Source organism: Channa argus, chromosome 20 (genome assembly GCF_033026475.1).
Source record: "Channa argus isolate prfri chromosome 20, Channa argus male v1.0, whole genome shotgun sequence".
Classification (NCBI taxonomy): Eukaryota; Metazoa; Chordata; class Actinopteri; order Anabantiformes; family Channidae; genus Channa; species Channa argus.
In genome coordinates, this window is record NC_090216.1 from 19,518,160 (window position 1) to 19,544,749 (window position 26,590).

The 26,590-nt window shown below is 39.1% G+C and overlaps 1 protein-coding gene across 6 annotated transcripts in view; it reads right to left on the reverse strand.

Annotated features, from left to right (window-relative positions):
• Nucleotides 1-24,366, reverse strand: part of myo15b (myosin XVB) — a 38,790-nt gene extending 14,424 nt beyond the window's left edge. The window contains exons 1-26 of one of the 6 annotated variants that reach the window (XM_067488359.1): nucleotides 24,280-24,366; nucleotides 22,018-22,071; nucleotides 21,879-21,936; nucleotides 21,647-21,771; nucleotides 17,740-17,835; nucleotides 17,432-17,667; nucleotides 17,172-17,341; nucleotides 17,000-17,072; nucleotides 16,706-16,888; nucleotides 16,512-16,618; nucleotides 13,212-13,279; nucleotides 12,835-12,919; nucleotides 11,979-12,011; nucleotides 11,796-11,849; nucleotides 11,250-11,344; nucleotides 10,885-11,118; nucleotides 9,969-10,047; nucleotides 9,718-9,840; nucleotides 9,340-9,496; nucleotides 7,408-7,498; nucleotides 7,087-7,306; nucleotides 6,836-6,942; nucleotides 4,607-4,666; nucleotides 4,418-4,493; nucleotides 4,118-4,236; nucleotides 961-1,076 (exon numbers count right to left, since the gene is read on the reverse strand). In XM_067488359.1, coding sequence (XP_067344460.1) covers nucleotides 961-1,076; nucleotides 4,118-4,236; nucleotides 4,418-4,493; nucleotides 4,607-4,666; nucleotides 6,836-6,942; nucleotides 7,087-7,306; nucleotides 7,408-7,498; nucleotides 9,340-9,496; nucleotides 9,718-9,840; nucleotides 9,969-10,047; nucleotides 10,885-11,118; nucleotides 11,250-11,344; nucleotides 11,796-11,849; nucleotides 11,979-12,011; nucleotides 12,835-12,919; nucleotides 13,212-13,279; nucleotides 16,512-16,618; nucleotides 16,706-16,888; nucleotides 17,000-17,072; nucleotides 17,172-17,341; nucleotides 17,432-17,667; nucleotides 17,740-17,835; nucleotides 21,647-21,771; nucleotides 21,879-21,936; nucleotides 22,018-22,020 — 2,768 coding nt within the window. In that variant the 5' untranslated portion in view covers nucleotides 22,021-22,071; nucleotides 24,280-24,366. The other 5 variants (XM_067488360.1, XM_067488362.1, XM_067488361.1 and 2 more) reach the window with 5 other exon arrangements.
• Nucleotides 24,367-26,590: the final 2,224 nt, after the last annotated feature.

The window sequence follows — 26,590 nt, forward strand, 5'->3', positions numbered from 1 at the left end:
TAGTGGCTATTTCTGTGTAGAGGTGGAGAGGACCTGTGTTGGGGATAGGGTTGCAGAAACCACGGAAGAAAACAGCTTGTGATTGAGAGACCTACTGTTATGGCAAAGTTGAAAGTGGGGTAGGAGTATGTGAAGGTGTTAGTTGGTTAGTTGGAAGGTGAAGAAAAATGCTGAGCTAAGTGAAGTGATCGGAACGATGCAGAAGAGTGACTGAGGTCCATTTGTTTGCAAACTTTCTAGGTTGGGGGAGTGGGGACCACTGTCAGGCCAAACATGTTCAGAAGTGCGAGGATGTCAGCAGCCTGAGGTTTATTCAGGTGGATGTTCAGGTCTCCCAAGATGATGAGGGGAGTGCCATCTTCAGGGAAGTGGGAAACTCATCACAGAAGTTATCCAACTGGGCTGGTGGTTAATAGACAGTCGCAATCACATGTAAAATAATGAGCACAGTAATCCTGATGGCATGATACTGCAGTGATGACAGAGGTGTGCTGTAGAAGAAAACTTCCATGTTTCAGCGATAAGGAGTCCAGACCCACCTCCCCGAGAGCATGAGCAAAACCTCTACAACCTACTGGTTCCCAAACTGCTTTACACTGCTTCTCATTCACCCATATGCACTCACAATCACACACACACAGACACACACACACACACACCTACACACACACACACACACACACACAGGGGATTTGAACTAACGACTGCTCTACCTCCTGTGCCACAGTCACCCCATGTTTGTGTTCCTTTGTTAGATCATCATGTTGGCTCATATGTTAATAAATACATTTTTGACTTATTCAGAGGGTTAAAACCTAAAACTAGTGTACCTAAAACTAACTCACTCCCTTTTTATGAAGATCACATCTGAACTACTTTAACTGAAAGAAGATGAAACTGAGAGGTTAATTTAAAGAAACAGAGTTCAGTTGTGTTTGTTTATGTCAGCCACGTGTTTACCTGTAGCTTTTGAGCAGATGAAGGTGTTTGGGGTTGATGCCTGATGCTCTGACTAGCTTTAAAAGACGGATCCCACGATGAGACACACCCAAAACCTGAGCATCCCCGCTGTTCAACTGAAACACACATATACAGGAGAGATGGTTGTTTATACGTGTATATGATTAATGACAGCTCTACTTCTGTGATATAATATTCTTGCTTATCAAATACAATATTTGCAGGTGACACTCACTAGGGGATTGTAATCCTGTAACTCATTTACTGTAGTTACTAGCTCACAATTTTCTATTCAGGACACTGCTACAGGAGAACTAGGTACATAGTTCCCATTCTTTAAGGTTTGGACTGGCGTACAGAGACTTATAAAATACATTTAAATGTGTTGCTTCTGACTTAGCATTATTATTTAGCAATCTTAGATCAAGTCAAAAGATGTTTCTGATAATAATAATGTCCCTGAAATTGTATTTATTTTTTACAACTTAAAATTCAAACTGAAAATGGTAAAAGGTAAACAGTCGCTTATATAGCGCCTTTATCCAAAGCGCTTTACAATGTTGATTCCCATTCACCCATCACACACACACTCACACACGGATGGCAAAGGCTGCCATGCAAGGTGCTCACCTGACCTACCGGGAGCAACTTGGGGTTCAGTGTCTTGCCCAAGGACACTTCGACATGTAGCCTGTAGCGAACCACTGACCCTGTGATCCATGGTCGACTGCCTTACCAACTGAGCTACAGCTGCCCCCGTTAACTGTATTTCTGGTTTATTATTGCTTTTGTTTTATAATTCTTCCAAGCAATGGCCATAATGTGCCATAATGTTTTCCAATTGTCCATGCCATTCTCATGAATGTGACATTTCAGGAATGCCTTGGGAGAATTTCTCCAAATTTGGCACAAATTACTCAAGAATGAACTAATTAGATGTAGGTAGTAAAAGGCAAAAACAACCACTTGGACTCAAATACGAATAAAGGTCAAATGCATGAGAGGAGACCACAGTATTGCCAACACAACAACAAAATTGTAGCTAACTACAAATCCTAACCAGACATGTCCTCGGTTTGAAGTAGTTATTAGAGAGTGAGTGCAGGGTAAAAATGGCAGCCTACCACTGTTTGTTTAAAGTTTCTATATCTGTTGTCCCAGATCTTCTGCTTTCCCTTCCTCTCACACACTGTAGTCTTGTTGATGTGCTCAAGTATCACTTGTAGTGATGCAGCAGTTCATTGCTGCTAGTTCTTGAATATCAGCTTTATATTTCACCACCTTTGGTGAAAACAGTTTGTTTCTGAATGTGAATTATCTATGGAGGGATTCTTCTGTTTTTTTATCAAAAGCAAAATAAAATGATTTAATAATTTTATATTCAAATGTCTCGCACTCAGATTTACTCTGCTCACACTCAAAGATACTCTAGCAAGACTGTTAGTTAGGCCATCAGGCCTGGAGATGAGACTCAAGCACTTTAATTTTATAAGGTTTTTTAAATTTACTGACATGTTGACTGATTCATTTCAAGTCTACTGCAATGGTGTAAAATGTCAAAAAGATAAAAAACAAACAAAAACAAAAGAAAAGAAAACAAATTAAATACTACCATAAACATGGTGCTTTCACATCCCAGCTTACTTCCTGTGGAAACAGCATTATCTTGCTCACCATGCACTCCATGTTAACCATCACTTCCGGTCTGCAAAGATTTACCTCTCTTCCTTTGATTACTATTTTGCTAATCTGTGTCTTATTAGTTTCACCCGTTCCTCTGTCTCCTCTTCCTGCTCTCAGTTACCTTATCAGATTGTCCCCTGTTTCTGCTTCTCAAAAACTCCTGGTTTTGCCTTACTTGTTTACTTACCTGCCTGACCTGAAGACTTGTCCTAATTTTCTGTTATATGCTCTAATCTGAAGTGCAAGTCAAATTAGTTGGATGTTGGATTTGGATATTGTATCTTTTGGATCTATTGGATCTTGTCTACCTCTTAACCACTGTAGCCTCCTGTTCATCCTACCCTGCTTTGAGATCCACCTCATCAACCCTCACCCACTGGAATCTTAAATTAACTAACAAACAAGTACGCTAGGAATTCAGAATATTATTTATATACCTGCAACCTTTATTGCACTCATTGCCTTCGTCTGTACTCAGTGAACTTGAGCAACAACTTTTTGGAGGTCCCAGCAGACAAAGCTATCTCCCTAAATGTCATCCATTGCTGCCAAGCCTCAACATTACCCCTCACTACCACCCTTGGGCCTCATAAAAGTAATTCTAACTAATTTACTTTTCTCCTATTTCCTTCTCGGATTGCCAAAAACTGAACTTGCCACACATGCTATAGCTTCAAGTCCAAGGCCAAATATGAGAGTGAAAACTGGTATAAGTGGTAAAACCTTATGTTAAAAAAAGAAGTCTTGATTGTATTTTGATTAACATTAGCAATGCTGTTAGTGTAAAAAAACAACTAAAAAACGTAAAAGCAAACAAAAAGTTACTTAACTGAGATATGAACTTGTAGACAGCTGCTGTATGGTGATTTATGTATGTACTCTATTAAGCAGGTTGCACGGCTCCAAAAATGTAAAACAGCAGCCACAGCAGCTTCTCCTCTATTTTAACTCATTCTAGATAGACAGGATAATGCTACATGCTAAACCTAGTACCATAATCATCTTCCAGTCAGCATTCTGCTCCACCTGTTACTTGGTCAATGTGGAATTAACGAATAGGAATGAATCCTATTGGTTGGTAAATTATGATAGTGTTGCCACAGGTTACCTACCAAAAAAAGAAAATTCTGAGTGCAATTGCAGAGATATAAATGAGCAGCAGCAGCTCAAAGCAATGGTTTGAGGTTGAGCACAGGAAAGCTGAGTGCACACAGTTTCGAGTGCAAGGAAAGTAAATCTGAGAGCAAACCTAACCCTGAATATAAAAACATTAACCAAATGTTCCTAAATGTTCCTATAACATATAAGAATCCCTCAATTGTTATAGATATAAAAATAACTTACATTCTTTCAGTCTTTAGACTCATACATTATTTGTCATAAACAGACATATGTACACTGTAATTTGACTAGTTTGTGAATGCATACAACAGCTATGTCATGAACAATAGACAGATAGTATTGTGTTGCTCACCTTCACAGGGAACAGTCGACTATAGTAATTCTCCCAGTTGTCTCTAGCAGCAATGATAATCCTCTTCTTCATACTGTCATCCTGGATAGTGCTTGTAGTTGTTCCAACATTAAAATTTGCTGCAGATGAGTAATGGTAAAAAGAGGGAAAGAGAGAGTGACAGAGACAGAATAAATTATGGAATCAAGTGTACAGCAATCACAAAGTATTTACTCCAAGCACTGATTAAGATTGTCTCAGTTTTGTAAGATTGTGATGCAATTATTCCAAAAATACAGATTATCAACAGCAGCATCTCACCGAGCAGATCCTTCATCTTCCTCCTCTCGTCTCTGCTAATCCTTATACAGCTGTCAGAGTATGTGTCCCTCATGATCTTGTAAATGTCACACAATGACTAAGTTAGAGTCCATGTTTAATGCAAGAAAAACACTGAATCAAAAGGTACTGTATGGTGGGATTACTCACGACACCAGTAAATACACTAACCTGTTCACATAAGAGATTGAGGATGTAGGGACTGTTGAACATCTCCTTAGGGTAAAATACCTGAAGAGAGACTTAATATTAAAGATGTTGGATTATGACAGTAAGGTTACCAGCTCAAATACCCTGTTTCTAGTTCAAATGCTTATTGAGAACTCCTTAAGACTCTTGCTCCATTTCCTGTTTCCTGGACTTTTATTTTGAAACCCTTCTATTCCCCTACCTGCTCTATTTTTTTCAGTCACTTCAGTAGAGTGACTGAAAAGTTCTTTGGGTTGTATCAGTACTGATTGTTTTCATCTGTGCCTCATACCTATTTATACCCAGCTCTTCCCTCAGCTGTATTTTAGATTGTCATCCTGTGTTACTGCCACTGAATTCTCCAGTTTCCTGCTTTCGATTTTCTGGTGCCTGCCTGCAAGGTCCTGTCTGCCTGTGATTCTTCCGAAAACCCCGGTACCTCCTTAGAACCATAAGTCCCCTGTTGTCTGTTTATTGAGCTTTTGGATGTGGAATTGGATTTGCATAATGGATGTGTGGAATAAGTAACTCTGATGGAAACTGATCTCGGAAACTGTCTTAATGGGAATATAAATGTAATTTAAATGTGTTCATTGGAACTGGATAGATATTTTTAGATTGTTTTTTTGAGCCCTTTGGATTGAGTTTTTTTTTTAGCTCTTTGGGTTGTATATTTTTTTTAGATCTGTCATCACCTTCTTCCTGCCAAATACGAATCACTGTGCCATTCACCTTTGTGCCATTCACCTTTAAGTTTCCTCTCTCCCCAGCTGATCCCTTCCTCCTGGCCACCATCTCCTCCAGTCCTCACCACCAGCATGCCCTTGCCAACTCCTGGCCTTCACTACCATTTCCTGGACTTACCAATAGAGGCAAAAACTACCATACTCCTGACCTATCTCCATTCCTCTTCAAATAAGACTTTTCTTTGCTCCGAAATCAGCTTGCCACTGTTATTCTTACCTGTTCTCTCTGCACCCAGTTGGGTGGCAGTGGCTCAGTTGGTAGAGTGGCCACCTAACGACCATAGTTTTGGAGGTTCACGGCCCACTCTTCCCTAGCACATGCAAGACACTGAACCCCCTACAGCCCATCCCTAGCTGCACAGTGCGGGTCACTGTGGCAACCCTGAACTCACGGGATAAGCTGAAAATACCAAAATAAATTCTCTCTGTTCAGCTTTTTTCAGCAATTTTTTCTTATAAATGAATGGAGAGATTCTGTTGCTCTTTGTCCTATTTTAGCTTTAACCAGTCGGGCATGCTAAAGCCTGAAGAAATCATTCAAACTTTCAGCAAATCACAAGACTTTCAGCTATCAGCCTTTTATTCTGGATTTTACACATTTCTACTTCCACTCCAATAAGCATTGGGTTGTACACTTGTAGTCCTGAGAGGGAAGTTAAGGATATTACAAGATGGCTAATGTATTTTTACTAATCTGGCTGCAATAGTTATCCTGGACACCAGGTTTGACAAACATGAGAATAAAATGGAAAACATTGACATTAAATTGAAGGAGAACAGTGTAATGACTGTCAGCCTGGCAAAGGCGCTGGAATTTAATGCTGAGGAGATTGAAGACTGTATCAGGTGAAAGTTCTGGAAGAAAAAGTAGCAGTCCTGATAAAAGATGCAGGATTGAAAGAATAGTAGAAGGAGCAGGAATGATCTAAACATCAGAGATGAAGTAATTTCTTTTCTCAAAAAAGTGGTACCACAAATGGCACCAAACATGGAGGAGATAGTGGACACTGTACCTCTCCCTCTTCATATCACCAAAGGCATCCTCAAGGATTCTCATTTCAGAATATTAGAATGATATTTACCCATGTTAGTCTAAACATTGTCATGCCATAAATAGATGTCACTCGTCAAAAGTCTGTGTCCAAACTGGAAATACTTATCCACACACTCATATTCTGGAAGTTGAACACTTACATGAGGAGCAAATTGCTGAGAATCGCAATTAAATTGTAATTTTTCCCTAAACACCAGGAGCATCAGTGAGCAAATTGCAGCTCAGTTGAAGAGATAATAGCACTGTATGTTGTACAACATCCTTTGACAAACCTCAGAAAGGTGAGATTTTGCTTCATTTAGAGGTGTATACATAGTAGGCTAATTTTTCTATTTACTGATATATATTTACATAATCTGCTATACTTGCATGTGTGTAGATGTGCATATATGCGCATAGCATATTTCTTACTTCTTTCCGCAAAAACAGTTTTCCTGGCATGCTTGAGTAAGAGAAGTAGACGCCAGCAGAAAAACGATGGAGCTTGGACTGAATCCCCTCCTCATTTGGAATCGTATCTAAATTTAATAAACAGTGAGTGAAGGACACTGTAGTTAAGTTGCAGCTACAATATTTCATTAAATACCGCTTATAATATATGTATCAGAAGCTTTTAATCTTTGTAAGTATAATGTCTAGAAAACAAAGTAAGCAACACCCACTGAGAGATGGGGCTTCCATTAGTGGAGGGTCGGGAATGTCCTGAAGAGTGGGTGCAGGAGGAGGAGGTGGGGAGTTGGGGGGAGAAGGCAGTGGATCCTTGGACCGCTGGGAGCCAAACAGGTCTTCCAAGGAGCGTTGTTTCTCCCTCATGCTACTAGAGATCACGCGGGAACTCTGGGTGGAGGGAGGTGAAGGCTGTGGAGAGGCCACCCATGTTTTCTGCATAGGAAGGCCATGAAAATGTGAGGATGTATTATACTGTATGTTTCAGAAGGACAGTGCCTTTAATTAAATTATTATTTTTTTGATTATTTCCTAACCTTCTGAGGTGAATCTGGTGCTTTGTTCTTGAGTTTGGCCAGGGCTTCTTTTTTGGGGTCACTCTTCTTTAGAAACTGCCTTACAGGAGGTCTGTGAAGAGCATTACAGATATGAATGCATCTAACTGATTGGGTTTCACTTCCTTACCCAGAAAGCACTTCAAAGCATAAAACCACATAGAAAACAATATAATTCAGTGCACAGCATCCACAACACACTAAACTCTGGTATATGAGTCATATGTTTTATCTTTATAAATGTCATTTTTTCTACCATAAGTCCTTTTTCATAGCTTGTGACTTAAAATTTGTTTTATCTAAGGATAATTTATATACAAAATCTAAGAAGAATTGCATCAAACATATGCAAAAAGTAAAAAAACAAAAAACATCCTGGCATTCTAATGATCAGGTTTTCTAAAAATTCAAATGTGAATGCTCTTAAATTGACCATGAATGTCTCTCCGAGGTGTTAAAAAAGAAAACAAATCTACAAAGGTTGGCAAGTCATTTTGCATTTTGGCTTCAATTGGCCAAAGTGCACAAACAATGGACTTGACATGACTGGAACAAAGTCTAATACATTGATGAGTCAAGGTTTGAAGTGTCTAGATCCAAATGAACAATTTGTGTCAGAAGTAGAACTCTGACACCCACAAAAGACAACAACATCTTTGCCTGCCTAACACAATTGGCATGAAAGTGGAAATGTGATGATGTGGGGATACTTTGGTGTGTGTGATCTGCATCATGTGCAAAGTATCCTCAGTCAGCATGGATACCATGCTGAAGAGGCATGCCATTCCTTCTGGGCAACAATTAGTTGGGCATAACTTCATTTTGCAGACAATAACCTCAAGCATTCTTTCTGGTTGGGAAATTATCAGAAAAAGAAAGTAAATGGTTGAATACTCTCGGTGATGGCTTGGCAATCTCAACTGAGCTGGTAGCTGGACCAAGTTCGGGAACACTAGCAAAGCAGCACAGCAGAACTTTCGGATGTTCTACAGAAGGCCTAGGCGGAAAACGCAAGTACAAATAGGTTTTTTTCTTTTTGACCTTTTGGCTTTTCCTGTGAGTTCAGGTTCGCCACAGAGGATTATTGTCCGGATGTTGATTTGGCAAATTTTTTTAATTTATTTTTTATTTTACACTGGATGCCATTCCTGATGCAACCCTCCCCAATTTCTACCGGGCTTGGACCGGCACTACTCACATAGAATTTTTGTCAGTCTGCAACCTACATTAGTTCTTCTCTGTTCTTTATATGTTACACATACTGGCTGCACAACTAACAGTAGCGAGAAAAAGGTCAGGGACATTATGCTGTTTCAATCTTTAATGGCAGAATAGGAGAATGAGTCTCATTCAAAAATCTGAATTTATACAGTTGTTTAGTTGTGAGGAAGGACAGGACAGGACAAGGTAAAATCTGGCAGGATTGTGGTGACTGTGGTGCAGGTTGAAGTGACCACAACTTTGTTGCTCCCGTGAGCGTTGGCCAGCTGCATAGCAGCTCCCCCATGGGAGTCTGACTGTATGTTTGAATGGGTGAATGAGAAGCAGTGTGGGCGACTGTGGCACAGGAAGGTAGAGCGGTTGTCCACCAATCTCACAGTTGTTGGTTCAATCCCCGGCTCCTCTGGTCATATGTCGAAGTGTCCTTGAGCAAGACACTGAACCCCAACTTAGCTGCTCCCGGTGAGTGTTGGCCAGCTGCATAGCAGCTCCCCCATCGGTGTATGAATGTGTGTGTGATTGTAAGTGTGAATGGGTGAATAAGAAGCAGTGTAAAGCGCTTTGAGTGCCAATAGGTAGAAAAGCGCTATATAAGTGCAGACCATTTAGTGTAAAGCGCTTTGAGTGCCAATAGGTAGAAATGCGCTATATAATGCAGACCATTTACCAAGATAGATACATGTTGAAACTGACCTGACAGGCTCAAAAGGTTTGGGCTCTGGTTGGGGTCGGCTGTTGTATTGCTTGATGATCTCTCTGATATTGGAGGTGGGCTCAGGCCTAGGCTTGGTGAGAGGAGCTGGGACAGTGGCTTCTGCTTTTTTAGCTGGGGAGCTGCTGAGAACATTCACTATGGGAAAGGAGAGACTGGAAGTATATCATAGGTTCTTCATTTGATTCCCTTTCTGTACCATCAGTTGGTATAACAAAATGTATGCACAATATGATGGCATGGTGCTTTTCCCTTTGGGTGCATTCGTTAAGGACCAATCTGCATATTATATAACAACTGTCTGAAGATAAGGGCAAGAAGATATTTTCCTTATTTATTAAAATAACACATTTTCTCACCATCAGGCTTTGGTGCTATAGGTGGGGGTGGTGGAAGCTGCATTGGTGGTGAGGATCGCTGCTGTCTGGGCGGGCTGGAGGTTGCTGGCAAAGGCTTTGGGCTTTTGGATTCATTTTGAGTGCCTTAAGGATAGGAGGGGAGAGACCATTGCAAAATCTCCTGCATTACAATTGTACACGACACACAATATGTTTTCAAGAAGAAGCTGCATGTACAGTATTACTGATGTTTACTTGTCAGGCTCACTCACCAATTTTCTGGAAGTAATCCCTTTTGTCTCTGAAAGAGTGCAGGTTATCTGGCTCTGCTAAATCATCATCTCTTGCTGGCTGTGCACAAAATGGAGACACAATATATCACCTCTAATGAATAGGAAGACACCCAGTGATAGCAGTGATTCACATTTAAGAAATTAAAAGACAAGGTTGCGTAAGCCTAGGTGTGGGCGGCTGTCGCTTAGTTGGTCCATGAACCACAGGGTCAGTGGTTTGACTCTGGCTACAAGTCGTAATGTCCCTGGGCAAGACACTGAACCCCTGAGTTGTCCCTAGTGTTTGCTGTTTAGTTGTAATTTGCATGTCTGCTAAAAGATATTATGGTATCTTTAATGCTATGGCTAGGAAACAGCACAGGCACAGTCGTTTTCAATATAGTCTCTCATATCTCAGCTGCTGAAGCTTGTAACTCCTTCAAAGGTGTCTGGTGGCCTCCCTCACTAGTCTCCTTTTTGCATGGTTTTTCATTTTTGCATGGCCTGCTTTAGGCAGATATATAACTGTGTCATGTTTCTTCCACTTGTTGATAAAGAATTTACTGTACATCAAGATATATTAATGACTAGAAAATGTTCTTGTATTGGCCCCCTGGCTTCTGCCTTTTAATAATATTTTCATTATTTTTATTTCAATATTTTTTTTAAATCCTTCAGACACATTCACTACACTCAGATGATCTCTAATTAAGTAAAAGTAACGTTTCTAAACGTTTCCTTTTAGTTTTATAATTTAATGTTTAATTTACAACATAGATTATATAGAGATCTGTTTTCACTTTAAAATTAAAATAACCAAATTAAGTCAACCGTTATTTAATTCATGGATAGTGTAACGAACTGTAAATAAGGATAGTTTTGCAAAATGTATCAGAAAAAGAAATTAAAAAATTACTTCAGACTGAGGCTGCCTGTGGCTCGAGGTGCGTTTAGGTGCAGGTGCTTTGGGCTTGACAGGTGGGGGTGAGGGAGTTCGTGGAGAGGGTGAACCTTCCCTAGCGCGCTGATTAGACTGCCGTCTTTGTTTTCTCTCCTCCTCCTGCTTTCTTATTTCCTGCTCTTTCTTCCTTTGTTGCTCCTGTGTCTGCACTTGGGAAAGAGTCATTGCCTGCAGGGTCATCTGCTGGGCCTGAACACAGGGGACAAACAAATACATATTTAGATTGGAGGTAGGCAGTAGGGAAGATTAATGAACGAACAGAAATTAAAAACCTTTATTATGCTGTAAAAACAGCATGACACACATTTGTTGCTCCTCACCATAAGAAGGGCCTGCTGGTTGATGAAGGCCTGCTGTGTTGCTGCTATCTGCATCGGGTCAGGAGGAGCAGGCATGGCAGCCTGAGGCATCATAGCTAGGTAGACACAGTTATAACAAATTGTCGTGTAGAGATTTGCATTTTAGTACTGAAACTGCTGCATTCTGCATTTATTTTAATCTCATGAGCATTTTAAGACAGTGGCCAGACTGGGGCATACACTCAAAGAAGGGGGGTACATTTAGAAAATCAGATAAAAGGTGTTATGAGTTAAAACCCTTTTTCAATTCAGGCAATGACTGGTTGCTCATTATATAGAAGTCCTTCAGATGATGTCATCTGAATTGAAAGCTCCTCCTGATGACACCATCCAAACTGAAAAATTGCTCTAGATAATGTTATTTGAATTGAAACTTAACATTAAGAATACATTAAGTCTTTTGTTTGATTTATTTTCTTAAATATACATAGTGATAAACTCCATGCAAAATGGTGTCTTTTGGATTTGCTGAATTAAGTGGCTAAAAACATCATGCAATCGGATTACCTGGCATTGTTGGCATGGTTGGCATCATGGGAGCTACACCATAGCTGGATATTCCTAGGGGGAAATGGGCAGAGTAAAAATAAGAGAAACTAAAACTATGGAAAAGGATTAAAGCATTGACAATATCTCAGAAGGACATAATACATTTGATTCTTGATAACACACATGAACCTTCTCACTTACCCATTGGATAGCTTGGCATTGTCATAGGCATACCTAGAAAACAAAATTATCTGTTCTAATTACATATGTTCTAATTTGAGACCAGACTGGGGTTTGGAGTTCAGTGCTCAACCTTCTTTAGATTTTATTTGGTTGTTCTTGAATTTCTCAACTTAAAAAAACAATTCTGTGCAAGATTCCTGTGTTCAAACGGCTCTGCATTCTCTCAGTCTTATGCCCATTTATGTGGACTGGAGGGGGATTTACCTACATTAAATATGAATAACTATACAGACATCTGTATGTGCCCCTCACTAATCCAGCAAGTATTTGTGGTGTTTATAGAATAATTGAATAGTACTGACTTGTATAATTGATGCATTTTGTGTCATTAACCCAGTTACTGTAAATTAAATGAACAGGTTTGATTGTGGATCTAATTTCATCCTCTGCCAAAAATGTACTCTAATTACCTTCATTTGACTTAGGTTTCATTAGTGTTACTATACATCTGGTCGTAATAGAATTTAAACAGGTTTACACAACATTCCATTCAGAATTCAAAAAGAGTTAAACTGAGAACTTTTAAGTCCTACACAGACTGCGTTTTAACACCTACTAATTACAAAGCTTTTTTACACATTTTAAAAACTACACTTACTATGGTTAACTTTTGTTTTGTTTTATTTCTAATTATTATAATTAATTATAATTTATGTGGAAGTAAAAATATACTTCTAGGCCCTGAATTGCCCATCACAAAGACACAAATCTAATCTTAGAAACTGTATCCAGTTATAACGGTTTTCTATTTCAACTATACAACAAGTTATGCTCATGGTGTGGTTTGTGTTATGTCAAAACAGCAGTTTCCTACCAGCTCCATACATTCCAGGGTGCATGGGTCCAACCCCTCCTCCTCCTCTCATCCTGTGATTTAGCATGGCTACTCTGTTCATGTCCTACAAATACACGCACACACACACAAGCATAAAGATTACAATGTAAACGACAGAGTAAACTGTTTTAGAAAAAGTGCAGGTCCTTCTAAGACTGAATACAACTCAACTGCAGTAAAAAGAAACAACCGAGGTATATATTACCCATCAGAGAGCATTGAGTATTTGCTGGAAACCTAACAGTATAAAGCTTAATACGTTTAACTTTAAAGCTTACAAACACGTGGAAATATAAGCATTGGATTAATCACAGGATATAGTTAAAAAAAAAAGTAATTCTGATGACATCACTGACTGGGGGTCCTTGGTCCAGAACAGGATCAAACAAGTCATCAACATAGGCGTCCATCTGTCGACCACGCCCTGTGAAGAAGTAGAGAGAAGTTAAAACAGATACGGATAGGGACTGATATAAATGTATTGATTCAGATGCCATTATTGATTCTAGCTTTTGGATATGATTCTCTTTGATTTGATTTCCTAATCAATATTCTGTGTGGAAACATATATACACAGTATACACTGTGTGCACAATTATTAGGCAAGTTGAATTTTTGAGGATTAATTTTGTTATTGTACAACTATCAATCCAAAATGTTAATGAACCCTCAAACCTGAACATTTAAGTAGTAAAAGTGAAGTTTTGGCATTCTTAAGAGAATATCTACATTTACACCATTATTAAGCAACTATTAATCCAGAATTATTATGCAAAAATGAAAAACAAAGATTTTCCCATCTCATCCCATTATTTTCACCTGTGGAAGTGAAAAAAAAAAAACCAACTAAAAATTTACAAATAAACATTTCTGAAATTTCAAAAAGAAAACATCAGTGACCAATATAGCCACCTTTCTTTTGAATAAGTTTAAGTCACAAGCCTTCCGTTCACGGAATCAGTCAGTTTCTTGATCTGGTCAAAATCAACTTTTTGTGCAGCCGCAACCACAGCCTCCCAGACACTGTTCAGAGAGCTGTACTGTTTACCTTCACTGTAAATTTCCTGCTTAAGAAGGGCCCAAAACTTCTCAATAGGGTTTAAGTCGGGTGAAGAAGGGGGTCATGTCATTAGTTTTTCATCTTTAAGGACCTTACTGGCCAGCCACGTAGTGGAGTACTTTGATGCATGTGAACGAGCGTTGTCTTGCATAAAAATCAAAGTCTTCTTGAAAGATGCAGACTTTTTCCTGTACCACTGCTTGAAGAAAGTGTCTTTTAAAAATTGGCAGTACGTCTGAGAGTTAATTTTGAGTCCATTTTGAACCTGAAAAGGTCCAAGTAGCTCATCTTTAATAATACCTGCCCATACCAGTACCCCACCTCCACCTTGCTGGCGTCTGAGTCGAAGTGGAGCTCTGTGTCCATTGCAAAATTAATCCTAAAAAAATACAACTTAATAATTGTGCACACGGTGTATAATCTTTTTAAAAATATATATTTCAACACAGGTTTTGTCAGCATTGATATTTTAATATCTGGGATTCGGAACATCCTCCATGACTCCTTAAGGATTCTTGTTGTACATTTTCCGATGTCAAGTTTAAGGTTACAGCATTTGAAGTTTGCAAATGATCAACTTTCAGAAAGAAATGCCAGCATTGATAAAAGGAACTGATCACCATTGAAACATACAATTTGGGTGGATTGTATTTTGATGGATTGTAGTGTTTTTAACTGGAAACATTTCTTGATTCACTACCCCATGCACAGTATAAATAATGTTAATGAGGGAACACAAAATTAATTCTTACAGTAATTCCTGAATCTTAGAAACTTTCCAGTAAGTAAAATCAAACAAATTATTACATCAATGCTATAGTAATATTGCTCTGGATCTGCTGGATGTGCAAATACACAACAGTTTGCCAACACATTTGCCAAGTTCATATGGTGATGTTATATCATTATTGTGTTGCACTGACACAAGGCATTGGCCTTATTATAAGTAAAAAAAGCACAGTTATTAATGCAGAAATAGGTAGTAACCAAGTGGTAAATATGCTATTAATCTAATTCATCCTTAACACTAACAAACAGTAAATATTTTAGCATCTAGAGCCACTGATGTAATAGAAAACAGAACATTAGTTTTAACTGGCTTTACTCAAAATACTTTAAAAATACTCAAAGTGTTTTCTGGCATAGATCTGAAAAAGATGACTTAAAGAAAACCCTTTATTGATTGATTAAATTTGAGTGTATTACTCATAAAAAACACACAAAATATTAGACAATCTCTGATCTCAAGAGAAAAACTATTTTTTCAAATAATTATTATTAATTATTTACAAATAAGCAAGCATTTGGTTATCTTTGGTCAGTGCACATAATCCACAGCTCCTGTAATAAAGTCGTTGTCATGTGTGTTCTTGTTTTCATGTTCTTAGTAGCTGCGCACCAAACATCAATGGTGGTCTATGACATGTTCCCATCATGGTCAGAAAATAAAAATCCATTCAATCATGAGAATACAGTAGGAAATAATAGATGTTCAGAGAAATTAGATCAAAATCAACATGCGTATGTCTCCACTAAGCGTTAGCATGTTGTAAGAGTGGCTAGGGTCTCTGGAAGGGCTAGGAAGCAGGGGTTTAAATAGAATTTAAAACTCTGCTTCTTACATATAAAGCTCTAAACAGTCAAGCTCCATCATATATAAAAGATCTCATAGTACCATATTATCCCAGTAGACCCCTTCAATCTCAGAATACTTAAATGGTCTGTACTTATATAGCGCTTTTCTACCTATTGGTACTCAAAGTGCTTTACACTGCCTCTCATTCCCCCATTTGCAATTACAGCTCTCACACACACACCAATAGCGGAGCTGTTAGGTCAAGCTCCTCTCCTGTGGAACCAGCTCTTTGGGAAGCAGACACCGTCTCTACTTTTAAGTCTAGGCTTAAAACCTTCCTCTTTGTTAAAGCTTATAGTTAGTTATAATCATGCTGTTAAACCTTCCTCTAGGCTCTTTTCCTCCACTTGTCCCTCTGTCTTCTCACCCCACAATTGTCTCCATTGTATGACATTAAGTAAGGGAGAAACTTTCCTTCTCCCTTACTTGTCTTTCTTCTTCTCTTTCTCCATCTCTCTGTCCCTTTCTGCAGGTGTCCTTGTCTTTGGAGCTGTGTATTTTGCAGTTCACAACTACTGGTCCTTCCACTCTGCCTGATGTTTTGTTATTGCCTTTTTGGTCTTTTATTTTCTCTCTCACCCCAACCGGTCAAGGCAGATGGCTGTCCACCCTGAGCCTGGTTCTGCTGGAGGTTTCTCACGTTAAAGGGAGTTATTCCACTCCACTGGAGGGGCTCGCTGAAGGGGGAATGGTTGGGTTTTCTCTATACATTTTTATTGTATTGACTATTGCCTTGAGATGACTTTGTTGTAAATTGGCACTATATAAATAAAGTTGAGTTGAAATGAATTGAATTGGAAGTTGTTTTGCTTTGCAGAGATAGTTATGCAGTTATGAGCTGGTATAATATAAATCAATTAATTACATTCTTTTAAAACACAGGATCCTTTGTCCTTTGTCTTAGTCACATGGTCTTATTCCCTGTGCAGATATGCAGCATTACATGGCCTTAGCACCTACCTTCCTGTGGATAATCTCTTCTCCAGGGGCTCCCTTCAAGTGGAGGTAGCCCAGGAGCTTGAACTGGAGGTGCTGGTGGAATATTGTCCATATTTACAGCTGGCATCCTGAAGGACATGGGAGAGACAGAACAAATCTTCTTCAAACAATTCTGGATTGGTCCAGTCAACAGTCAGCTCTTGTCAGTGATCTACCTGTCTCCCTGGCTGCTGAATAGGTAGTCTGAATTTGTAGGGAAGGGTATTCCTGGTGGCGGCAGCACTTCAGCTTCTGCACCTGCCAGCAGATCCATGACAAAATCTGAGCCAGCCAGATCTGACCAGCCTGCATCGGTCAGAAGAGATACCGACCAGCCCTTCACAGCTTCAGACACACCTCTGTCACACACCAATAACACATGGAGCAGGAGCACAAGGGACAATTTACTATGAGACACAAGTTAAGGGAGGTACAGAAAATACACTATATGTTTGAAACTGGACAAATACCTGAAATTAAGAAGCCATGAGGCCAGCTGCTCTCCAGTGGTCCATGACTCAACTTCAGTGGTCAATTTTTCATCTTTAAAAATAGATGGGTTTATTAAAAAATACATTATGGCACTGGCCAAACTAAAACAGTTACACCACATAGCAAAATTTCTAAAATTGCCGGTCTCACCATTGAAGGTGTGTACATCCAGCAACATGGTGCCTTTCCTCTGATTGGAGGTCCACTCTAGCCTAGTGGGTGGATAGATGCGGACAGCGGGAGCTGGGACCTCCAGAGATGTCAGCAGTTTGTGTTGGCACAGTGAGCGGTACTCCCCTGGACCATGGTCGGATACATACCTGAGAAAAAAATACTCCAGACTGAGCAATGTACAGACAGGTATAGGTATAGATATAGGTTTGTTGCAACACACATGTGCAAGGACTTACTTGAGTAGGGGTTTGTCCAGTGTTGGTGAGGGGGTGAAAGCACTGAGGCAGCAAGCCAGCAACAGCCAGCCCCTCAGACTGTCCTGTTCCTCCTGCATGCCCCAAGTGTTGTAAACTAACTGGGCCAGGATCTCATCCCTCAAAGCTGGCTGGTTCTGGCCCTTCTCAACTATGTAGTTACCCAGCAACTGCTCCTGCCAGCCACTGAGATCTGGTTCACTTATAAACCGCATGATCTGATAGGAAATCATAAATTAGCCTAATGCGAAGAATTTGATGTAATCTTTAATATAATCACTAACACATACCAGTTTGTAAATCTCCAATGCAGTTCTGGCATCTTCAGTCTCCAAACAGGTGAGAGGTCTCTGGAGAGGGTTTCCTTGAGGCTGGCACCATGTGTCCTTACAGAGGCCAAAAATAAAGATAATTATTAGTGAAGACAGGATATCAAATGGTAAATGGTCCGCACTTATATAGCGCTTTTCGCACTCAAAGCAAGTCAAACCAAGACCACTTCCTCTGCAGACCTCCAGCCCCTCACACTCAGCTCCACAAATGCCTATGCTGCGCTTAGCGGGATTAATCCACACAAGGCTGCTGGATGGGATCCCCAGACATGTGCTCAGGGCATATGCTGGTCAGCTCACTGAGGTTTTTACAGACATTTTCAACCCGTCTCTCATTCCATCACCCGTGCCTACATGCTTAAAATCCACTTCTATTGTGCCAGTGCCAAAACACTCCACCTTGATGCCTGAACGACTAACACCCTGTAGCACTCACACCTATTGTTATAAAGTACTTTGAGCGACTGGCCCTGGCAAACCTTGCAACTGTGGCGAAGGAAGATAGAGTGGTTGTCCACCAATCTCGCAGTTGTTGGTTGGTTAGTTCAATCCCCGGCTCCTCACATGTCAAAGTGTCCTTGAGCAAGACACTGAACCCCAATTTAGTTGCTCTCAGTGAGTGTTGGCCAGCTGCATAGCATCTCTCCCATCTCCCAAGCGAAAATGGAGGCATGCATGACCCCTTTCACATGAATGGCTGTTATACATTTTACTAGCTTCAAGTTCCTGGGGACCCACATCTCAGAGGACCTGTCCTGTCACCAACAACTCCAGCCTGGTCAAGAAGGCTCACCAGCATCTCTTCTTCTTGAAGACACTGCAGAAGAACCTGGAGACCAGTCTTCAGTGATTCCGGTGAGCTTCTGCCGCTGTGCAATAGAGAGCATCCTCACCAGCAGTATCACAGTCTAGTACGAGAACTGCCCTTTTACTGAGCGCAAGACACTGCAAAACTGCCCAACGCAAAGCAGGGACTCCATTTCCAGCCATTGATGATGTCCAAAGGTAATGCTGCCTGCGATTAGCTTGCAGCATTGTCAAGGACTCTTCTTATCCTTTCTATAGACTGTTGATCCACCTGCCCTTCGGGGGGGCACTTCAGGAGCCTCCGGACTAAAACAACCAGACTCTGGGACAGCTTCTATTACTTCTACATTACTGAACTCTGCCCCCACTGAGTCCTGCATATACAAACAGTGAACTGTATCATCTCACACACTGGTCCAACTTCTCATTAATTTTACTCATACACGTATGGAATATTATGCATTAGCTTATGCACTCCGCTGTCAACTATTGTTTATTCAGTTATGCATCATAATTAATGTCCATTGCACCTTTTTATTTATTTATTTGTCCTTTTAGCTTATCCCGTGAGTTCAGAGTTGTCACAGCAGATCATTGTCAGCATGTTGATTTGGTCCAGTTTTTAATGCCAGATGCCCTTCCTGACCAACCCTCCCCAATTTCTACTGGGCTTGGACCAGCACTGCATAGCTGGGGATGGGAAAGGCCTGTTGGGGGTTAACTGTCTTGCCCAGAGACACTTTGACATATAGCCGGGACCGGGAATCAAACCACTCACCCTGTGGTGTGTGGACGGCTGCCTTACCAACTGTCCATCGCACTAAAGGTACAGATAAGTCAAAAGGACAGAAAATTGTACCTTAATGTCCATTTAACTAAAGGTACAATTTTTATTCTTTTGACTTATCCTGTGGGTTCAGATTAACCACAGCAGATTATCTTTCTAAATGTTGATTTGGCACAGGTTCTACAGTGGATGCCCTTCCTGACACAACCCTCCCTAACTAACACCCCAAATGTACAATTTGGACATAATGGCTTGTAAATAGGTATTTATAGTTTCTCCTGAGGCTTCTATAGTAGCTGTAAACAGACCTGAAAACACAATCTCTGCAATTAGAGCCAGTCAACACTTGATTAACTATATACTAAGGTGGAGTATTTTTTTTTTTTTTCATCCTTGTTGTCCCTTGCTGATATGCTCCAGTAACTGTTTTTCCTCAACACTTGTCTAGCACCATTAGCAAAGCCAGGCAAAAAGCTGCCTGTGATTTCATTCAGTCAGGATAAAAGCAGTGGGACTATCTATATATTATTTTGTTCATAGTACTTCCATCTGTGTATTATATCCATAGTACTTCCATCTATATTTTATGTCAGTAGTACTTCCATCTATATACAGTATTAGTCCATAGTACTTCCACATGTACATTATGTCAAAAATAGTGCCTATCTTGTACATACTATAGACACTGGATATTTTGCACTGCTTATTGCACTTCTGGTTAGATACTAAACTGCATTTTGTTGCCTTGTACATGCGTAATGACAATAAAGTGGAATTTAATCTAATCTAAATGTATCAGCAAATACCAAGGACTGAAAGAAAAGTTAGAAAAGATGTGGAAGATTAAAGCACAATTGGTACCCTGGCAATAGGACTCTCAAACAGGGAGAGTGGCTCCAGCAGATTGCAGGAACAACATCTGAGATTTTTGTCCAGAAGAGTGCAGTCCTAGGAACAGCTAAGATACTGCTCAAAACCCTGCTTAACACCCTTAAGGCAGGTTCAATTATATTGTCCTATTCCCTTACTGGCACAGGGTTCAAGTAACTCAGACTAGGAAAACTGATATAAATGTTTTGCACTTATATAGCGCTTTTCTACTAACTGGCAATCAAAGCGCTTTACACTGCTTCTTATATGCCCATTCACACACACAATTAACAGCCTTAATTATTATTTTACTGTAGTAAAATAATAATTAGGGCTAATTAGGGCTTCTTAAAATGCATCTGAAATAATACTCTCCAATTAATAAGTCCAATTTGACACTAACTACAATGAGCACAACCTGCACAGAATGGCATAGTGAACATAGTGAACCTAAATCATGTAAAACATTTCACCATCAACAAAATAGAAACCAGGGAAAGGAGTGTCTGTTAGATTTGGAAAACCACTAGCCACAATGACTAGTAAGCACAAAAAGTTAATATCAAGCCCTGGTTGATATGAAACTAAGGTTACTCGTACAGTTGTGGAGCCATAATGGACTAAGGGGCAACTTCACCAAATTACAGCTTGGTCTCTATGTGAGAGTTTAGTTTAGGGTATAAATGTACATTAATGCTTTTAAACGTCCCCCTGACTTCCCTATATTAAAATATTTCTCCAATTCTAGCTGAAAAACTCCTCCAGATGACTTTACCTGGAGAAGTTTTTCCATTAATACAAGCGTCAGATGATGTCATCTGGGGGAGCTCTGAAAAAGCAGGTTGACAATGATTACAAACTCCATAGTGTGAGCAAAAAGACATAAATCTGAACTGAAGGTGTTGTGATGTCATCAATTTTTTGGCTTAACATAGAGAGATTTTTTTCATATAGGGAAGTCAATTGGAAGTTTAATGGCATTTATATACATGTACTACCCAAATTAGAACAATAAGAAGCAACATCAGTAAGGATTTCCTTTATATCTGGTGGTCTTTTGTCAGGCAGATTTAAAGCCTATGGTTTATTAAGGTAATCTTTTGTTAAAATTACCAACATCTCACTGATATTGACTACTTCCTGCTGAGTCTTCATTGTCTGCCATGTGTTTTAGAAATTATGCTTAAATAGGGGGCGGCTGTAGCTCTGTTGATAAGGCAGTCGTCCACAGACCACAGGGACTACCAAGCTAAGTAAAAATTGGGGAGGGTTGTGTCAGGAAGGGCATCCTGCATAAAAACAATGGCAAATCAACATGCAGACAATGATCCGCTGTGGCGACCCTGAACTTACGGGATAAGCTGAAAGGACAAAAAAAAAAAAGACTTAGGCCTGACTCACCTTTAAAATGGACTTGGCATAACGAGAGAAAGGGTATCTGTCTATATCCACAGGCAGCATGAGCTTATGTTCTGCCTTCACCTGTGGAGGTGCAACCTCTGTGACTCCTGACACATGCTGGCACCCTGGTGGATAGAATTAAAACTACAATCACAAAAGGCTGAAAAACAATAGCAGCATATCTCATATGTGCAGATGTATTCAGTCCTCTTGTTGAGTAGTTTGAGCTGACCTGCTCCACTGCGCAGTCTTGCTGACAGCTGAGCAGGGATCTCCAACATCCCCACATCCTAAAAACAGCATCAAATATTAGAGTGTGGTTAAAAGCTAGGTCAGTTCTACTGATAGAGCATTAAATTTGTCAGACTTACCATATCTAGAAATACAGTCTTTGTCGGTGCTTTTACTCTGTTCCTATTAAATTCCTGAAATTGAAGACAAACAAGTTCAATCAATTATGATGTAAAAGTCACATTAATCACCAAATTAACACCCTTTCCTTTAACTCCTTAGTTGAGTTTCTCAGTTCCTCAGATGACAGGCACTTGTTATCCGGATACACACTTCCTCATCTCTCTCTGAGGCATGTGTTTACTCAGACCTGTTCTTAGAATCATAACCCTTTTTATACTTCTGCAACACCCATAGTCTTGCCCCACCTCATATGAGAGTCCAAAAGTCCAATAAGTTTAGACATGTTTACAGCTCAAAGAGTCTAAGCCATTCCATTTATCTCTATCTCTGTTCTTTTATACATTTGTATATTCTTAATACACAGTTAGTTGTTTATTCTGTTGATTTTGAACAGATACAGCTATCAGATAAATGGCTAAAATTTTAATAAATGCGTGTGTTTGCATTTTAGATTAAATGTGGGTGCGCAAATGTATTTATGCAGCAAATTATTTCCCTTTGTTGTAGCCTCGCAATATTTTCAGTCAGTCAAATAGCTAAAAGTGGATCCATGGGCTAGGCCTACTCTATCTTCATGTGAGGGTTTACAGTGACAGTCCCAAATCAAACAACTGCATTAGAAATCATAGCAGCTCAGCCAACACCTTTAGTATTACTACAAATCCTCTTAGTCATTTTATGTTATAATCTCAATATCTCTGATTGACTATCACATGGATTGTCATTTAATATCCATCTATCCATCTATCTTTAAATTGCTTCTCCTGATCAGGGTCATAGGGCTGCTGGAGCTTATCCCAGCTGTCATTGGGTGAGAGGCAGAGTACAATCTGGACAGTTTGCCAGTCTGTCACAGGGCCAACACAGAAAGACATTTTAGAGTCCCTTATTAAGCCAACATGTATTTGAACAAATCTTAACACTATTTACTGAAAACACTATTTACTTTACTTTTGCGCACTTAAAATGTGGGTGATCTGATATAAAAAGTTCCAACTTTATGTTGTTTCACATATCAAGATCTAAATAGCATTAAATAAAAGCTGAAATTCTGAGCTTTTATTTTATTGCAATCTTTAGCCCAAATGTCTCCAGTGTACAGCAAATTTACCTTTCACACTGACATTAAATATACACACGTGTTGATGTAAACATGGGTAATGAAAGTCCTCAGTATAACATTTTTTAATTATTTTTGATAACCTGAAAAACAGGAACGCTCATCACCTGTTAGATTCTGTGATATGCAGTAACACAACAAGTTCATTATCAGGTAACACAAATAAGTGCTTATTGCAGCAAAGCATCAGCATTTTATCCTGAATAAAAATATTTTATCCGGAGTCCCTGAATATTAAAGCATCATAAACTCTCCAAACTCCCAAGCTGACACATCCCTAAAGAATAACTATTACTAAATTAGAACTATTTCTCTAGAGTTGTAAAAGTTAATATACAGTACAGTGTTTTAACATGCTAGATAACCTGAATTAAATGTGTACATTTAGAGATGTGCCGCTTAAGTAAGAGGCTTAGATGAAGCTTAAGTAAAAAAATTTTCTCTTTGTAAGTGAATTTAGTCTGAAGTATAATTTTTTTAGGTTTGTTTTTATTTTTTTACATAATTGCTTTAAAATGACCGAAAGAATGGAATAGAACTTTATTGCCATATGTACTCACATGGGTCAAGCTTTTAACATTTAATAAAGACCTAATAAAAAAATGGGAGATGTGTATATATATATATATATATATATATATATATATATATATATATATATATATATATATATATATATATATATATATATATATATCTCACACACACACATACACACACAATTGAGACTTGCCCTGGATGAGTCTAACTAGGCTTGATCAGCTGACATAGGCTACAAATTAGCTGTAGCCTAATAGCTCCAATGTTCATAGTCCAAACCTCATAAAACACCACCACCAAATAGACTGGCGGTGATACAACTGAACCATAAAAACTAGCAAAAACAAGAAAATTGCCAGTTTTGTTTATACAAGGTAAGAACAATAGATGAAGTACTTACCTACTAACCTACCTATAATAACATACAGCAGTAGCAGCAGCATAAAGACAAAAATACAGTTTCCTTTGTTACAATCCCTGTGTCAAGTCACTTAAAATGCTAGAAATATGTTTGCATCTGATCTGCTGCAGAAGTTTAAAACAAAGAAAAGCAGCCTACCTGTCAGAGCAGTGGCACTAGAAATCTAAAAGGGATAGGTTACAGAAGGCGGAAGAAGAGATGCAGTGCTGCATCAAATTTCACTGAGAGGGGTTGAAGTCCAAGGCTGAAGTGTGGCTGATGTGTAAGAAGGGCATGTGTGTGTGCGTGTGTGTGTGTGGGTGTGTGTGCGCAAGTGACATGATAAATATAAGATAAGAAAGCTGGTGTAAAAGGAAAGGTAGGAGATATTATGATGTGGTTGTGATGATGTCAACACTGTTATTAGCAATGTTAAAATATATGGGAAAGAAAACACCCTGTGAAGGGGCCCAGCAGCTATCAATGTAGGTAGGTAAATTGGCATCTCTTCCCTACCAAGTTGGAACAGCAAGGCTAATTCATTTGTGTTTACTGTACACTAAAGACATTTGGGTTTCAGAAGATGAATATATTGAAGAATTTCCAGAGAGTTGCGTATGGGAGAAAAATACAATAACAGCTCATATCAGTTACATTAGAGTTGTGAAGAAATGCAATTTCACCAACAACCTCCACAGTGCAAGGGAGAGGGTATCACAATCCACCATTTGAAAAGATCATCATTAGAATAAATACAGAGATCACAGGTCTAGAAAACTTTCATCAGCAGTAAAAATCCATATTGAAGCCATATTGAAATTTGCATAAAAGAGATGAGATGACCCACAAAAGCTCTGGAATACAATTTTTTGGACTACCAAAATGATGGAAAGGCAAGAGGAAGAAAGGATCTGCTCATGATCTAAGAGTTTATCTTTCATCTGATGCAAAAGGTGCTTTGTTGTGTTGGGCGCTGTGTTATTTCTAATGATTAACACACATTAAATTGAAAATGTCACATATAGACAGCTAGCCATATATATGGCTCTGTCTGCACTGTCACAACAATAGAAGTAGGATACCAGATAAAGTCAGGACTAAAGAGTTGAATAGGACAGGACCTTTGACCATTAACATGGCTTTCAGGGTGTCACCACTTAAGCCATAGACATACTGTATGCATTTTTCTTATTACAATTTATACAATGATATGTTAGTACAAAGATTCATAGCACAACAGACTCTTCAAACACCACATTGCCAAGTAACCCAGCCATGGCTCTGCTTGGGGAAGGGGAATAATTTTCTGGAATATCTACCTTCCTCCAATGGCACTTCTTAATAGTGTTTCTGGTTATCAGCATCACTGCCCAGAACTGGGTGAAGGACTGCTTCAGACGCTTGAAATACTTCCTACAACAAGAAAGGGGACAGCAACACAGTGTTCCAAATGAGCAATCATCTCAACTCCTTTTTAGTTCATATTTCTATTAATTTGCCTATTTTGTTCTCTTTGACATTGCTTAATAAAAACAAAACAAAACACAGCCATTGCTACATTTCTCATTGTTTTCTTAAAATGTGACAGTATAGTAATGTGGACATACTGAACAGTGACTTACGTTTATAATAGACTGTGGTGTCTCACTCTTTAAAGATGTAAATCAGTTGACCACAGAGGTTATGGACTTATGGTTGTGCTTTAGTGGGGTCAGACATATATTGGGTTGCACCTTAACCCCAAATTAAAGTATCACAGTGTACTGACATACGCTGAAGTATATTGTACATCTAGAAGACATGACTTCAACAAGGCGAGAATTAAACCTTTGAGGGAAGATTGTGGCTGTCTCTTTTTTCTTTGCGCTGAACTACAGTTTTTTATCAACTTGTTTATCAATGTTAATTTAGATTAACTTTATTTTATTAATTTAAATCAAAAGTATGTGCGTACTGTCTTCAGGTTCTTCTCATTTTATGACTGATGTTCATGTACAGACTGGAAAGCCCAAATTCAGATTAAGGCAGATTCAGTAAGGCATTCTGATGAATATAAAATGAACAAGTGAAGAGTGATTCAAAGCAAATGAGTCCAAATGGGCAACAATAGTGGACAAGTTGTATAAAAGGGAAAAATAAAAATAAAAAATAAAATGTAATGTTAAAAGGTAACAGGATTTGATACCAGGTACCACTTTGAAAATATATCCATCAATTTGCTCCTTATTTGGAATAAGTTCACAGCAGCAGAAGTTCAGTAAGATAAGATAAGATAAGATTCACATTTCCCATGTCCCCCCAGCAGCATTTTTCAGCTTTTTCTGGGGTAATAAAAGGTGTTCTTAGGCCAAATGAGCGTGTTTCTAATCTATCCCAGTATCCTACAAATTGGACATGCCCAGAAAAGCACATATCCTGACAAGAAAGCCAAACTACTAACTGGCTGCTGACTCTCACCTCCAAAGGATTC